General features: G+C 35.4%; 1 protein-coding gene across 1 annotated transcript; it reads right to left on the bottom strand.

The window, feature by feature from the left end:
* Positions 1-7,539: 7,539 nt before the first annotated feature.
* On the bottom strand, positions 7,540-7,752 carry LOC308263839 (keratin-associated protein 19-3-like; the record flags this gene model as incomplete). Its single annotated transcript, XM_080696932.1, has 1 exon — positions 7,540-7,752. The coding sequence occupies one exon, from the start codon at positions 7,750-7,752 to the stop codon at positions 7,540-7,542; it is 213 nt and encodes a 70-aa protein (XP_080553058.1).
* Positions 7,753-14,963: the final 7,211 nt, after the last annotated feature.

The following is a 14,963-nucleotide window of genomic DNA, read 5'->3' as shown; positions in this document are numbered from 1 at the left end:
CGTGTTTGAAGTCAGGTGTGGTGGTGCACACTTGTAATCCCAGCATTCGGGAGGCTGAGACCTGAGGATCACAGTTCACGGACAGCCTCAGCTACTTAGTGAGGCCCTCTGCAACTCAGTGAGACCCTGTTTCAGAAATAAAAAAGACAAGTCCAGCGTGGTGGCACACGCTTTTAATTTCCCTGCTTGAAAGGTGGAGACAGGAGGATCACGCAGGTTTGAAGTCAGCCTTGCTGGTTTAAGAGACCCTGTTTCCAAATAAAAATAAATATAAAATAGGTCTGAGAGTGTAGCCCAGAGATAGAAGGGTTTCCAGGAACCCCAGTACCACCAAAATAAGTAAATAAATAAATAAATAGACTAAAAAATAGGGCTAGGGTGTAGCTCTGAGCTAGAATGCCTCTGGGTTCCATCCCCAGTAATGCAAAAAAAAGAAAAGAAAAGAAAAGAAAAGTGTGTGTGTGTGTGTGTGTGTGCGTGTGTGTGTGTGTGTGTGACTAAAAAATAAACCCAGGGACATTCTACCTCCAATGTACACCTCAGACTTCTGTTTATTTGTTTGTTTGTATTTGGGGATATTTTTTGAAGCAGGATTTCACTAAGTTTCTGAGTGTGTCACTGGTTGCTGAGGCTGGCCTTTAACCTGTGGTCCTCATATCTCAGCCTCTCAAGTAATGGGATTATAGGCATGCACCACCATGCTAAGCCTGTAAAAAAACTACACGTTGGAATCCTAATTCTCCTCCTGTGAATGTGACCTAATCTATAAACAGTCTTTGCGGATTTAATCAATTTGAGTGAGGTTATTAAAGTTGGGTCTTAATATAACTATTTAGTGCAACTGGTGTCATTGTAAAATGGTCAGCAAAAGCAGACAGAGAGACTGAGCAGACAGGAAGAAGAGGTATCAAGACACAAAGAACACATTGTGTGATGGAGAAGGGAAGGGATCGGAGTCACACAAGGCCACCTCCAGGAATGCCAGTGACTGCCAGCAAACACTGGAAGCTAGGCAGAGGAAAGGTAAGGTTCCCCTGTAGGTGGTAGAGGTGAGGCGATGCTTGAAGATGCTGTGATTTTGGACTCCTGGGCTCCAGAACTGAGACAAGGCTCCTGTTTTGATCCACCCATCTTCTGGTACTTGTTGGGACCTTATGTCTCCTACTGTGTCTTTTACCCCATGACATATTGGGATGCACATGTGTGCAGGGTAGGATATTTTTACAATGATTCTTCAAAATAAAAATTATCACAAGGTTTCAGTGATTTCAAGGCAGTATCAGTGGAGATATTTTATATCACAAAATCAACAGTGAAAAGGAAATGCAAGCCCTGTCTTCCTGGCTTTCCAAATCCTCATGTATTTTCTTCACTGTTCTAACATTCTAACTACTTCTTAGGTTGTTTGAGGACTTAAAATACTTCTTTATATGCAGGGTACAGTGGCGCACATCTGTAATCCCAGTACTTGGGAGGCTGAGACAGGCTGATCTCAGTGTGGAGGACAGTGTGGAGTAACTTAGGAAGCTACTGCTTCAAAATAAAAAATTAGAAGGGCTAGGGATATAACTCAGTGAAAAAATGCCCTTCAATTCAGTCCCTAGTAACACACACGCACATACACAAACACACACATACACACACACACACACTTTTAATTTCTGTTTGTGAGTATTATGATAATTAAATCATAAATAATATATATACATATATAAATCTTTAAAAATATTGGATACAAAGTAGTGAAATTTTAATTATCTTCCGTTTTCTCAGTAACTAGTTCTCACTAATTAAATATTTACGAAGTTCCTGTTATATGCTTGGTATTGTTCTAGGAGATGATTCGCTGCAGGTTCAGAGGAGCTTAACCGCAAAGTACATGCAAAACGTGTTGCTTTAGCCTGTTTTATTTATTTTTTAGTTTAATTACCCTTCAACTAACTATGCATAAATCTTTGGAGAATAAAAAAAAAAGTCCCTTTCATTTTTCTGTGTCCTTAATTGTGTCTTAGAGAAAAGGATAAATAAAGTCACATATTATGCCAAAGAGTAGGATGATCTCTTTCAAGTCAGTGTTCTTGCTCCTTGCTGAACTCCCCGTCACTCTAAGCTCCTTTGAAATCCAACATCTGGAAATTAGACATTTCTTTTTTGTTTCTTTATTTTTTATTTTATGCGGATCATATTGAAAATGGCATACATTCAGACCGTGCTTGGTGCCTTCTCCTTCTAATTGGCTTCACCTAAAAAAGTTAGCCTTCTATAGCTAATTAAGAAAAATAGGTGTTTTTCTTCTATTTTCTTGATGATTTTTGTTATAAAATAGGAATGTGGATGTTTAAGAAAACATATAAGAGTTGAACTTTTTAAAACAACATTGTAAAAACTGACTATACTTTGAATGAAAATAAAATGCAAAATTCTGTTCTGAGACCATTCCTTAAAAAAAAAAAACAATCTCTAAACCAAACATGGTGATGAACACTTGTAATCTATGTACTTGGGAGGCTGAAATAGAAGGATTGTAGATTTGCAGCCAGCCTCCAAAACCTAGTGAAGCCCTCCAAAACTTAGTACGACACTGTTTCAAAATAAAAAATAAAATAGGGAGCTTGTAGCTATGAGGTAGAATGCCCCTGGGTTCAATTACCAGTAGCAAAAAAAGAGGAGGAGAGGAAGAGGAGGAGGAGGAGGAGGAGGAGGAGAAGGAGGAGGAGGAGGAGGAGGAGGAGGAGGAGAGAGAGAAAAGAGAAGAGAGGAGAAAGAAAGAGGAGGAAAAAGAAGGGGAAAGTTCTAAAGCCTATTAATTATCCTACAGGATAACATGAAAATTGATAGATTTTAATGTAAAATTAGAAGAAACAAATTTTGTCATCCAGAGATAATAACTCAGAGAAAATTGACAACAGAGATGCCACAGGTGACCTCATTTGTGAAATTCTCCATTGCTTCATGGAATGAAATGCCACTGTTGAGATTGAAAAGAAAATAGTAGGAAGATATCAAGATTTATAAGCCTTCTTCAAGTCAGTAAAGTCCACAGCCAGATCCAGGGTCATGGAATCCACAGCCACACCTCAGTCCTCTTCATCCATACAACCATAACATTGCCTGACGCATGACCACAACCCAGGCCACCATCAGGTTGCCATGGTAGCTCATGGTGTCAGGAGTTGGCATTTTGTATGATGATGAAAGCATGTGTCCCAAGTAGCAGTGCCACCATCTGCCCAAGAACTCACATGCCTCAGAAAAGAGTGCGACAATAAAAACAAGCTTTTACAATACTCATTCCATGGCCTCAGCGGTGAGATATGTAATCCAGGCCTTCCATTCAGGGCCATTTGCCTTGATTCCACTGCAATGCACTGTATTTATGTTGACAATAACATGGTGTCTTGAAAGGCCACTCATGATGTAACTTCACTTGTAAAATCCTCCAGCCAGGCATCATAGCACTTAGTTGCATTTCACAATAATGGATGTACTCTTTATTGAATGAGGTCAATATCATGGGAAACTAGAGCTGAATTTTCATTAAGACAAAAAATGAGAAATAAAATTGGAGATACTTGTTCCAATTTCCCAAATCTGTCACTTTTATGGTTTGTAAGAATTTTGAAAGATTTAATTTTTCTTATTTAAATTGAGGTGCTTAAAAAATTTGACCATCATCGTGATCTAAAATTTCAGACATTGTTTTAAGTTTTTCATAATGTGCTTAATCAAGTAGTATCTTCCCAAAGAATTTTCAGTGAATGTAGCATTGAATATCTACATTTAATTTATAGGACTGGTCTAGATTATTTGATAACTTAGCACAATTTCTCCCTTCAACTTATAGCATTTAATCCTCAGAATCATCAGCAAACAAAAATTGATGAAAATTTCTCATCAACACCAGACTCTTGTATTATTTGCTTGGAAATTGTAGCTGGGATAATCTGTCCATTTACCATATCATACAATTTTTCTGGAACCTGTTGGATATATTTGAGTGAAAGGAAATTATATCAATGAGAAAGATTCAATAGCTAGATAGATCTCCTCTGCTGGTTGCCAACAAATGGACCCTGATTCTCAGATTCTATTTTATAAAAAAAAAAAAAATCAACAAGACAGTGGACTGAGTTCTCTAGTAAATATTCATCATTATTACTAGAAAGATAACACGAATCTACAATTTTATTAATGATGGATTTTTACATTCAAATAAAAAATAGGAATTGAAATTATGCATCAATTAATTTATAGATGCAGTGAATGTGCATTTCTCTTCAAATGAAAGAAGTGAGAGTATTATAAGACTTCACCTATCTTAGACATCTGTGAGCCAGACCCTCAAGCAATTCTGACCTTTTGAGCCTCTACTATGGAGTGTACTAAAAAGACACCAATTATGCTATCACCTGCAGGAACTCTCAGACACAGAACTAACCCAATGTGAAATGCATATCTGAGAAAACGTCTCTTTGACCTTCTAGAGACCCAAGAGTGAAGTCAGAATATCCATTATTATAGGTAATGATTTCACTTAAAAGATATACTCAGTACAATATTTTTGTGATGCTGACAATTGAACTCAGGGCCTCATAAATGCTAGGCAAGTGCTCCATCACTCTCCTACAACCACAGCTCATGATTATTTTAAAATAACCAGGTCGTTTTCTAAGTGAGCAAATGCAAAATACGGTTTTGTAAAATAATTTACTTACAATGAATTTAGTAGTTTTAAGGCACTTTAACATACATATCTTCCTCCAGCACATTAAAAATTCCTTGGGTATTCACCAGAAAATATTATTTCCATATTTTGCAGACAAACTTTTTTATTTGTAGAATTTAGGGTTGAATTTTGAAGTACAGTTTTTAAAGTTCTTAATCACTTATTAAAGGCAGAATATATTCTTAAAATTATATAATCAAATTACTGAGATTTTGTGCAACTCATATAGTTTTATTTCCAATAGTTTGGATGGAAAGAATGTATTAAAATATCTTAAAGGATCAGAAATATAATGGTGAAAATAAATTTTGGTCTCTGAAGAGGATTAGGAAACAAATTTGTCACTACTTTGCCCATATTTTAGTTAGTACTTTAATTCTTTCATTGAAAGACCAATAACTTTATGGTCCACAAAATTATTTCATTATATTAATTATATTTTCTGTTAACAAACATTCACTTAACATATGTTCTGTGTTGGGCACTGCAGTAATGTAAGGAGTGTATACAGACTCTGACTTGAAGCCCATACAACTGGATACAGAAAGTAGCAATCCACACCACTGACCCATCATCAGTATCATGGGTGAGAACATAGCTACACATGTAACATGTTTTATATTCCTTCAATCTAGCACATAAACTTGCAGTGATTCATATTAGATCTGAATTAATTTTTCACATAATAATTTAAATTTTTCCATAACTTGACACATTTAACTATAGGTTTGTTTTTTTACTGGGGGTGAAGGCTTTCTACCTCTGGGCTCTACTCCCAGACCTATTTCTATTTTATGTTTTATTTGTAAACAGTGTGTCACTAAGTAGCTGAGGCTGGCTTCAAACCTGTGCTATCCTCCTGTCTCAGCTTCCAAGTACTAGTATTGTAAGCATGCAACACCACAACCAGATAATTTTTTAATAGCATACATTCTTCATCATATTAAAGCCTTAGTGAAAGTTTTGTTTATTTTTATTCAAAGTAATATTCAATCTTTGTACTTGAAAGAAAATAACTAGTGGTAATAGGAAGACTTGTTTAATGACAAATTATTTTGCTCAATTAAATCTCAATTCTATAAGATAAGAAGTTGAAGATTAAATAATTTGCATTGTTGTCTGCAGTCTGGTTTTCCCAGAAAAGATGCTATATTAAATTAATCATCAAAGAGTAGATTTGAAACATTTTCCTTGCCCAAAAAATAGGTATGTGAAGCTATATATTTGCTAATTCACTTCATTTAATTATTCTCAAATATAAGCATATGCCCAAGCATCACATTGTACCCCATAAGTATATACAATTATTTTTATCCAAAAATAAAATTAAAACTAATAAATACAAACATTAATATCAAGTAGATGTTTCCAAGAAATCTTCAAATGACCATAATTAGAAACCAAAAGAAGTTAAACAAGAAGCCGTCATAACACACAAACTGCACAGTAACCATTTCCACCTTGATTAAAATGTATTAGAAATAAAAACTGAACATCACGAGGGACAGAGGGCTATTTCAGGGTATTATTACTTTTTTGATGAAGTTGTCACACCAGAACTCCTGCAAATCTTCTTCCAAGTATTGTGAGCCCTTGTGCTAACCTGGAGAAGACACACTCGGGAGAGTGGGAAGCATCATAGTTGGGAGGGAAATCTTGCTTACTGGGAAGAGGATGAGCAGAGGCCGGGACATCAAGCCTTACTCCTCTGTAAGAAAGCATGTCACTCAAGACAGTGGCTTCCCACAAAGGTTTTTGCAAAACATAAAGTTTACGGAACTACAGTAAACCTACTGAAAAACTATGTAAGTGTGTACCCCAGGAAAGTAAATCAGTAAACACACTTTGGATTTTTTTTATTTTGACTTGATCTCAGTCTTATATCTGAGAAATAAGCTTCTGTGGGAAGCTGGGAAGCAGAGCCCTTAATCTACAGATAGGAAAATAGAAAGCCAATTAAGTCAAGTAACTAACTGGTCAAGGAGGCAGACCAGTTGTTCACATGTTCAGTATTATAAAACTGACCTGATTATACATAAATGAAATTAAAAATTTGAAAATACAATGTTGCGTACATGAAATTTTTATAACATTCTTTATTTGACTTAATTGTCATTACAAATATTGTTTTGTATCCACTTAATGTTTCATTTAAATTTTATTTCTTTGGGTTCTCACAAATTCATTGCCCTTTCATGATAAGTCCTAGAACAAAAACACATTTATTGAAAGAAAGGTTGAAATCACTTATTTAAATCAAGTTATAAAATCATAAGTGTCCAGGATTATATTATAAAAATACATAAAATAACTGAAAACAAAGGAAAAGTAAGTTACATGAAAGTAACAGTGTTTCTGTCAATCTTATTTTCCTAATCTCTAGCAATTAAACTGCTATTCAGCATGCAGTAAATATATGTTGAATTAAACTTATTGTTTGAATGAAAACATTGTTGAACCAAAACACCAATTCAGAAAAAGATATTGACATCCTGACCGAAACCCATATTCCCATTTGAAATATACTAAAAGTAAGTGATAAAGCCATGTTTGTTAAGTCAGTTAAACATGTTTATTAGAAGTTATTATAAAATATAGATCAAACATGGTAGCAACAAATGTTAGAGTTTAGGTAATGAATGAAACACCAATCCAATGGATAGAATCCAGATTCTACCAGAGGAATTGATGACTGGCTCCTCCTGAAGCATGCAGTCAACAAATGATGTCCACTATACATCAAGAATAGTAGTCAATCACGTGAAGGATACAGACAAGAGCGTGGAGATCGAATCTGCAAATTGGCTAACTTCTTAGTAGAATCCAGAGAACCCATATCCTCCATAGCATGATGGGCGGTAACAGCCATATCCGTAGCCTCCAAAGCCAGAGCCATATCCGTAGCCTCCAAACCCAGAGCCATAACCGTAGCCTCCGTAGCCACAGCCCAGTCTGCCATAGCCATAGCCCAGGCCACCGAAGCCCCTGCAGCAGGAGCCTCCATAGTAGTTTCCGTAGTAGCTCATGGTGTCAGGAGTGGTGTGACACTGAAGGTTTTTCTGAGTGTGTGTGTGTGTCTTTAGTTTCTCACAGTATTTTTATACCCTCCCTAGGGGGGCGTGGTAAACATCAGTGACAGGTGATCTCATTTCCAAATAACAGAAACATTTCAGGTCTATAAATTCTTTCAAATTGTTCCTTTCTTACTAAACAAAAACTAAAACTCTTATTACAGGATTGCTAGCAATAATTATTTTTTAATGAGTTTGCATTCCTAAGAACAAAATGTTTCTGAGATGAGAGATGATTTCAGCCTCTTCAAAGGCTATGCTAGTGTTCTAAACAAAATGGCCTGATTGGTTGATAGCTTCAGTACCCTGTAATTGTGTTACCTCGGGATGCTTTTCTTTTTACTTTGCATGCCATTGTCTCAGCTACTGATCACTCCCAGAATGCAAGGTCTCTGCTCCCCAGTGGTCAGGCCACAATAGCAAAGTCATTAGTGATTTCCAGATAGTCAGGTGGCGAGGAAACCTCACTTATGGACTCGTTTGAGATTCCTTGGCATTTGACATGGCTAACCTTGTCATCCTCTCATTAGTTTGTGGAAGTTCTCTTAATTTCTGTGGCCAACCTTCGATTACCTTCCTTTGCAATTCCTCATTGGTCTTCTTCGCAATTTCTACTCATACAGGTGGAACTTCTCCTTCTCATTCCGTGCATAACCGTATAACCTTTTCCCCATGGGATTTTATTAAATATTGCTTTTAATAATAGTATTTATACTAGCAACTTTTAAAAGAGCTCTGTAAAAATCATCTCTATTGATCTATTTATTGGCAATTTCCAATTTGAATTACATTCAAATCACTCATCTGATAATAATGAATCAGACACACAAAGCAGACCCTTTTCAATGAATCAGTTATTCCAGGTACTTGCATGTGTGTGATCTAGGTGTTTTCTCTCATAGTTTATGATTATTTATCCCACTTATTCCATCAATATTCACTCAGTTAAAATCATAACTATTGCTTAAAGCTGACAAAAAGAAAATAGCAATTCCATCCATGTGAATAAGCTGAAATTACCTATTGAAACAAAATTCTACAAATTATACCATTTACATTCATAATTGTACTCATTGCTATCACTTCCATCCTCTTATCACTTTCTCTTAGATTAAGGTAAGAGCTTCTCATGGGTCCTACTGCCTCAGAGGATGGCTCTCATCTGATTCATTCTCCATAAAAAGCCCAAATTAATATATGTATCATAAGTATGTATGTATATATTACATGTATAAATACATATTTATATGTATGTCAGTATACTTATAAACTAAAATATTAGGTGATCTAAACTGAAATAAAAAACAATGCTGGAAATTTAATTTTTGTTACCAATTGATATCTTAGTCTTCCTGAATAATGGATCCTTATAGCTAAATTTTCAAACACATTCCCTAACAAATATAAACACTCAAAACAAAAAATTATAAAAACACACAAATCCTATGCTGTCAACATAACTATAAGATATAGGGCACTCCAAACTTTAACTTAAAAATGTAGCCAAAAGAATAATCAATTTCTAGTAGCCAAATATTTTTAGTTTTTTTCCTAACCCTGTGTGAAGAGCAAAGCAATGTCCAGGATAAATTCACGGCCAGAAGGAAGAGCAGCAAAACAGTTCTGAAGACTGAACAAAAATTGCCTTAAGAAAGAAAAATTGTTGCAAGAAAAATGTTTCCCATAGCTATAAATGTCATTTTTTAAAATAAATTGGTAGATCAAACTAGAGGACAAGAAAGTGCTTAGAAGATGCAGAAAAATAGTACCAGTGAAATTTGGAGAGACAATTATTTTAGAAGGAGTAATTTAAGGAGTACAGAGGATGGCCTTTGCAAATGATATAGTACAGAAACCAAAGTGTGAATATATAGTGTAGGACTCTAAAAGACAGAAAAAAAAAATCAAGAGACAAAGTACCAATTCCCCTTTCCCCCTAGTCAAGCCACAGAAATTAAATAGTATTTGATCCATTGAAACAAAAAAAATCCTAAAATAAGAGTAGTATTATAAACTTATAATTACAAGCTCTGTGTACAAATTCACAACTGTGCCTTTATCATCATGAAGTATTAAAAGATTAGTAAAATATTAAGTTGATAAACTCAGAGATAGAGAGAGAGAAATTTTTAACAAAGCATTACATTGAGTTAAATAGTATAAAACAAAATTTGGAGATGTTAGGAAAAAGAACTTTATGAATTAGAAATTAAAAAATAAAGAAGGAAAAATGAATAAAAGTACAAAATAAATTGAAAAATTGAGGAAATAAAAGAATAACATTTTATCTGTATAAAGAACAATTTTCAAGACAACTAAAACAGAAAGGATTCAAATAAAAGCATAATAAATGACACATATAAAAATAATAAAAGGGTCTAAGAATGAAATAAAAAGGGTTGGAGAAAAATGAGTAAAATGGAAAGCAGGCAAAAATTCGATTTACATGTTACTGGAGTTTTTGATGGAAATAAATGGGTCAGAATAGTATTCAGAATAAGTTACAGATTTTCTATAATTAAAAGTCCCAATTGTGCAAACTGATGTCATTATTCATAAAGCTGAGAGAAGTGACTCATAACTAACCACGTCAGGACGTTAGCTGTTGGGGACAGAGTGCTGACAGGCCAGTCCTGGGAGTCTGAGGTCACTCCCTAGCCCTTTGGTGCATGCAGAGCAGCTGTTCTCGGGAGCTCATCTTAGACCTCATTACTCTGGCTAGGTTTAGCGTGTTGTCTAGTTTCACTTTCCCATTGCTTTGTCTACTATTTGCCACATCCTTAAGTTCTGTGCATCTTCTGCCTGGTAAGCGCCTAGCCGTTTACTCTGCCTCGAGAACCTCCACCCTTGCTCATGCTTTGAGAAGACTTTGTGGTGCCAGGAATGCTTTTATGTGGTTACGCGCTGTGCATGCCTAAGTGTATTGGTGACGTGGGTTAAAGAGTTCTTGGTATTTCTGTATGATATAAATATGCTTCGGAGTACATAATAAACATCGGTTGCGCTCCCAAGCCTCAGGTCCCCTGTGTCCTTCTTTACTTTCTTCTCTTTCCTTGCTCTCGCGCTCCCAAGCCTCAGGTCCCCTGTGTCCTTCTTTACTTTCTTCTCTTTCCTTGCTCTCAGTTTCTCAGTTCTGACTCCCGTGAGTGGTCACCACAGTTAGTAAGAAGTCCGGGAGATGAAGAGTACTGAGGATTGAATGAGAGCGTGCATATACTTAATGTCACAAAACCGTATACCTAAAAATAGTTAAAATTGTAAGTTCAATGTTTTACGTATTATATCACAATGAAAAAGTCTTTAAGGCCTAAGAAAAAATCTTGAGGGCATCCTGGAAAATATAAAAAAACCCAAGAGTGACTAGAGAATTAGGCCTTTGTCACACTTCTCAAAGGCATCACAAACGACAACTGTCTTGCAATAAAACACACACACACACACACACACACACACACACACACACACACACACAATATGAAGCCAGAGTTTCATACCTAAGCATTATAGTTTCTGGAAGAAAAAAAATATTGCAAGAACCTAGAAACCTAGGAAATATTGGACTTATGAGCTCCTCTTGATACAGTGGTAACTGAGGAAACTTTGACAAAGGACTCCTATTGAAAGCAGTATATTTACTTTTCGGTTTAAGACTAATCCAAAGATGAGGATGAGAATAAAATAATAATACATGAACAGTTTGTGGTATGAGAAAGTATCCATAACTCAGTTATAAAACTGAAATAAGAAATATGAAATAAGAGAGAGGGAGAAATTGAAAAAGTTACCTAATTGATGAAAATTGATTAAATATTAAAAGTTTAAAAAAGAAAAGCCGAGTGTGGTGGCGCATAGTTGTAATCCCAGCGCTTGGGAGGCTGAGACAGGAGGATCGCACAGGTTCACACCCACAGTGACCCACCTCCCTACTTATTACCCAGTAAATCCATTCACATTATTAATCTACCAATGGATTTACCTACCAGTGAGGTTAGGATCTTCCTTAACCAATTTTAACCTCTAAACATTTTTACATTGCCAATACATGATGCATTCTAGGAGACATTCTATATCCAAACCATAACAAGAGAAAGAAAAAAAGGAAAGAAAGAAAAACATATTTATAATGCCCCTTGGTTCAATCCCATGTACCCCCCCCCCAAAAAAGAAAAAGAAAACATCCTTGTCATGGAGTAAATAATGCTACCAAAGTTCAAAATAGAAACCACATGGTAAGCTGGACTGGGTGTGTCGATACACACTTGTAATTCCAGTACTTGAAAAGCTTAGACAGGAGGATCACAGGTTTGCAGTCAGCCTCAGCTACTTAGTGAGGCCCTCTGCAACTTTGAGACCCTGTTTCAAAATAAATAATAAAAAATAGGGCTGGGGTGGTTGTTCGGAAGTAGAATGCCCCTGGGTTCTATCTGCTGTACCAAAAAAAGAAAAGAAAAAAGAAACCACACAGTGAAAAGAAAGAGCATAGGTGAATTCCTATACAAATAGTATCGAAAAAGATTTTCCACTTTAATTCAAAAGCTAGAAGTAATAGATAAACAATTGGGAAGTTCTGCTTTTAATTTATATAAAAGTATATATGTTTATGTTTCTTTCTGTACCTCTATATAACTATATGTGTGTGTATTCTTATGTATGTGTGCATGTATTTGGCCACACACCACAATTAATGCTTAAAAACAAATAATAAAGAGAAATATATACAGCATACATAAAAGATAAAATGTGCCCAGAGTGGTGGCTCACACTTCTAATCCCATCATTCAGGAGGCTGAGACAGGAGGAACGCAGTTCATAGCCAGCCTCAGCTACTTTGTGAGGCCCTTTGCAACTCAGTGAGACCCTGTAAAATAGGGCTAAGCATGTGGCTCGGAGGTAGAATGCCCCCGAGTTCCTTTCCCAGTACAGAAAAAAAAAAAAGATAAAATGATCTTATTCTTAACATATAATTGTATTGAAATGAAAATCCAAAGGGCAAATAACTGAACAGATAATTCAATAAAATATATAAATTAACCATTAACTATAATGAAAGATTTTTAACCTCACTCCTAATACTAAAAATACAAATTTTAACTAGCATATACAATTTTCGCCTATAATTTACAGACAATGAAAATATGACAGTGTTTTTTGATGGTGAGGATCTTAGGTAATGATCATGCTGGTACATTATTGGTGGGTATGCAGATGGATAAAATCTACGTGAAATCTGTGGCTGGGGAAAAAAATGTGGTCCTTTAAGTGACCATACCTAGTGTGTTAGTCAGCTTCCCGATACTATAAAAAAATATCTGGAATAATCCACTTATAAAAATGGTTTATTTTGTCTTACAATTTTAGAGGTTATGATCAGTTAGTCCTGTTGCCTTGAGCCTGTGATCATGGTGGGAATGTGTAGTAGAGAAAAACTGATAACCTCATGTACAGGAAGTTAAAAAGAGGAGCAGGCTATGGTCCTTGTGGTCATTGTTGTTATTGCCTTGAATGTTTTTTATTTTTCGTGGGTTTTTTTTGTTTTGTTTTGTTTTTTGAGATGAGGTCTCACCGTGTTGCCCAGGCTGGTCTCAAATTCATGGACTCAAGAGGCCCTTTTGTCTTAGGCTTCATAATGGCTGAAACTACAGACATACACCACATATCCACTTGGCTCCATCTCAAAGACTTTAACACCTTCCAACAGCGCCACCTTGAGGAAGAAAGCCTTTAACACACGGACCTTTGGGAACTTTGAAGATCCAAATTGTATTATCTAGTCCTCGTAATCTATAAATGTGTTAGTTTGTATTGTCAGAGGGAATTTGCAGATATGACTATGGTAATGGAACTTAGCCATAAGGGGATGTATATTTTGTTTATCCAGGTGGAATCAACCTTATAATGAGACCTTAAAACCAGAGAGCCTTGCTCTGGTTCAGAGAACCAGTGAGATAGAACCTGAGTAGGACTCCACATGTAACTGCTGGCCTTGAAAATGGAAAGATTCATGGCCCATGAAATGTGAGTAGCCTCTAGAATTTGGAAAAGGTAAAGAAATAGGCTATCTTGTAGACTCTTCAAAAGGAGTGTATCATGACAAAGTTTTTGTTTAGCATCTAACAAATGGAATTATACAATAATAAATGTGTGTTGTTTAAGCCATCAAGTTATAGTAACTTATAAAAGGAGCAATAGGAAGTGATATATAATAGAAATTGGCAATAGTTACTAATGTACACACATGAAATATCAATAGCCTCTCAGAATTTATTCTGAAGTTATACTTCTAACAAAGGAAATTTACATATTTATAAGATTATTTACCCCACCATTATTTATAATTACCCACGAATAAGGGAATTGTTGAATATAATATGACATAGTTATAAAATATATTATTCAACTTAAATTTATATAAATTTAATGAAAAAGGAACATATCTTGGAATTGATATGGAATGATTTCCAGAAAGCACTGTTAAATGAAAAAGAAAATGCAATAAAACATCTGTAAATTGATATCCTTTGTGAAAGAAGTATAAAGATAGATAAGAAAATGTACATTTATCTGATCATTTTTGAGGGAGAGAAAAGGAAAGATAAGCCGAAAACCAATCATTTTGGCCACCTGCAGAGAAAATCTTGGTAAAAGGTAAAATGCAGTATAGCAAGAGAGCACAGGAGATGTATTCTAAGCTAAAATGATGGGTTTTTCTGTCTTTTTGAAATATATTTGTGTAGTAGGTACTCTTCTGTATTGCTTACCTAGCTGAATGTTTCGCCTGTGAGTTTCTCCTGCATTGATGAATATAGGCCACCTTGTTGCTTACAGCTGCTATATAGGAACATTCCACCAGGTGTTTAACTATTATGTCCTTTCCGTTCTGGGCATTAGCATCTTTCCAGGTAACACTCAAGTAAAAGCCATTGTGAATGGCCTCACAGATTTAATTTGGTGAGCAAACGTATTCATTTATTTTTGATCCTTCTCAGGAGTGGAATTACTGTGTCAAAGGAAATATATTCAGTTTTAATACATATGGCTAGTTTTCTCAACTCTTCTTATTAATTCATAATTGAAGTGGTATTTTGCAAAGCTTACAGTTCCTCTACATTCCTCTCTACCTCAATAAAACATTGTGAATTTATTCCATCACTTTGGCCATTTTACCT

The sequence above is a fragment of the Muscardinus avellanarius genome (assembly GCF_963383645.1).
Source record: "Muscardinus avellanarius genome assembly, chromosome: 5".
Taxonomy (NCBI): domain Eukaryota; kingdom Metazoa; phylum Chordata; class Mammalia; order Rodentia; family Gliridae; genus Muscardinus; species Muscardinus avellanarius.
Note: the sequence above shows the minus strand (reverse complement) of the source record. Positions and strands in the feature narration are given on the sequence as shown.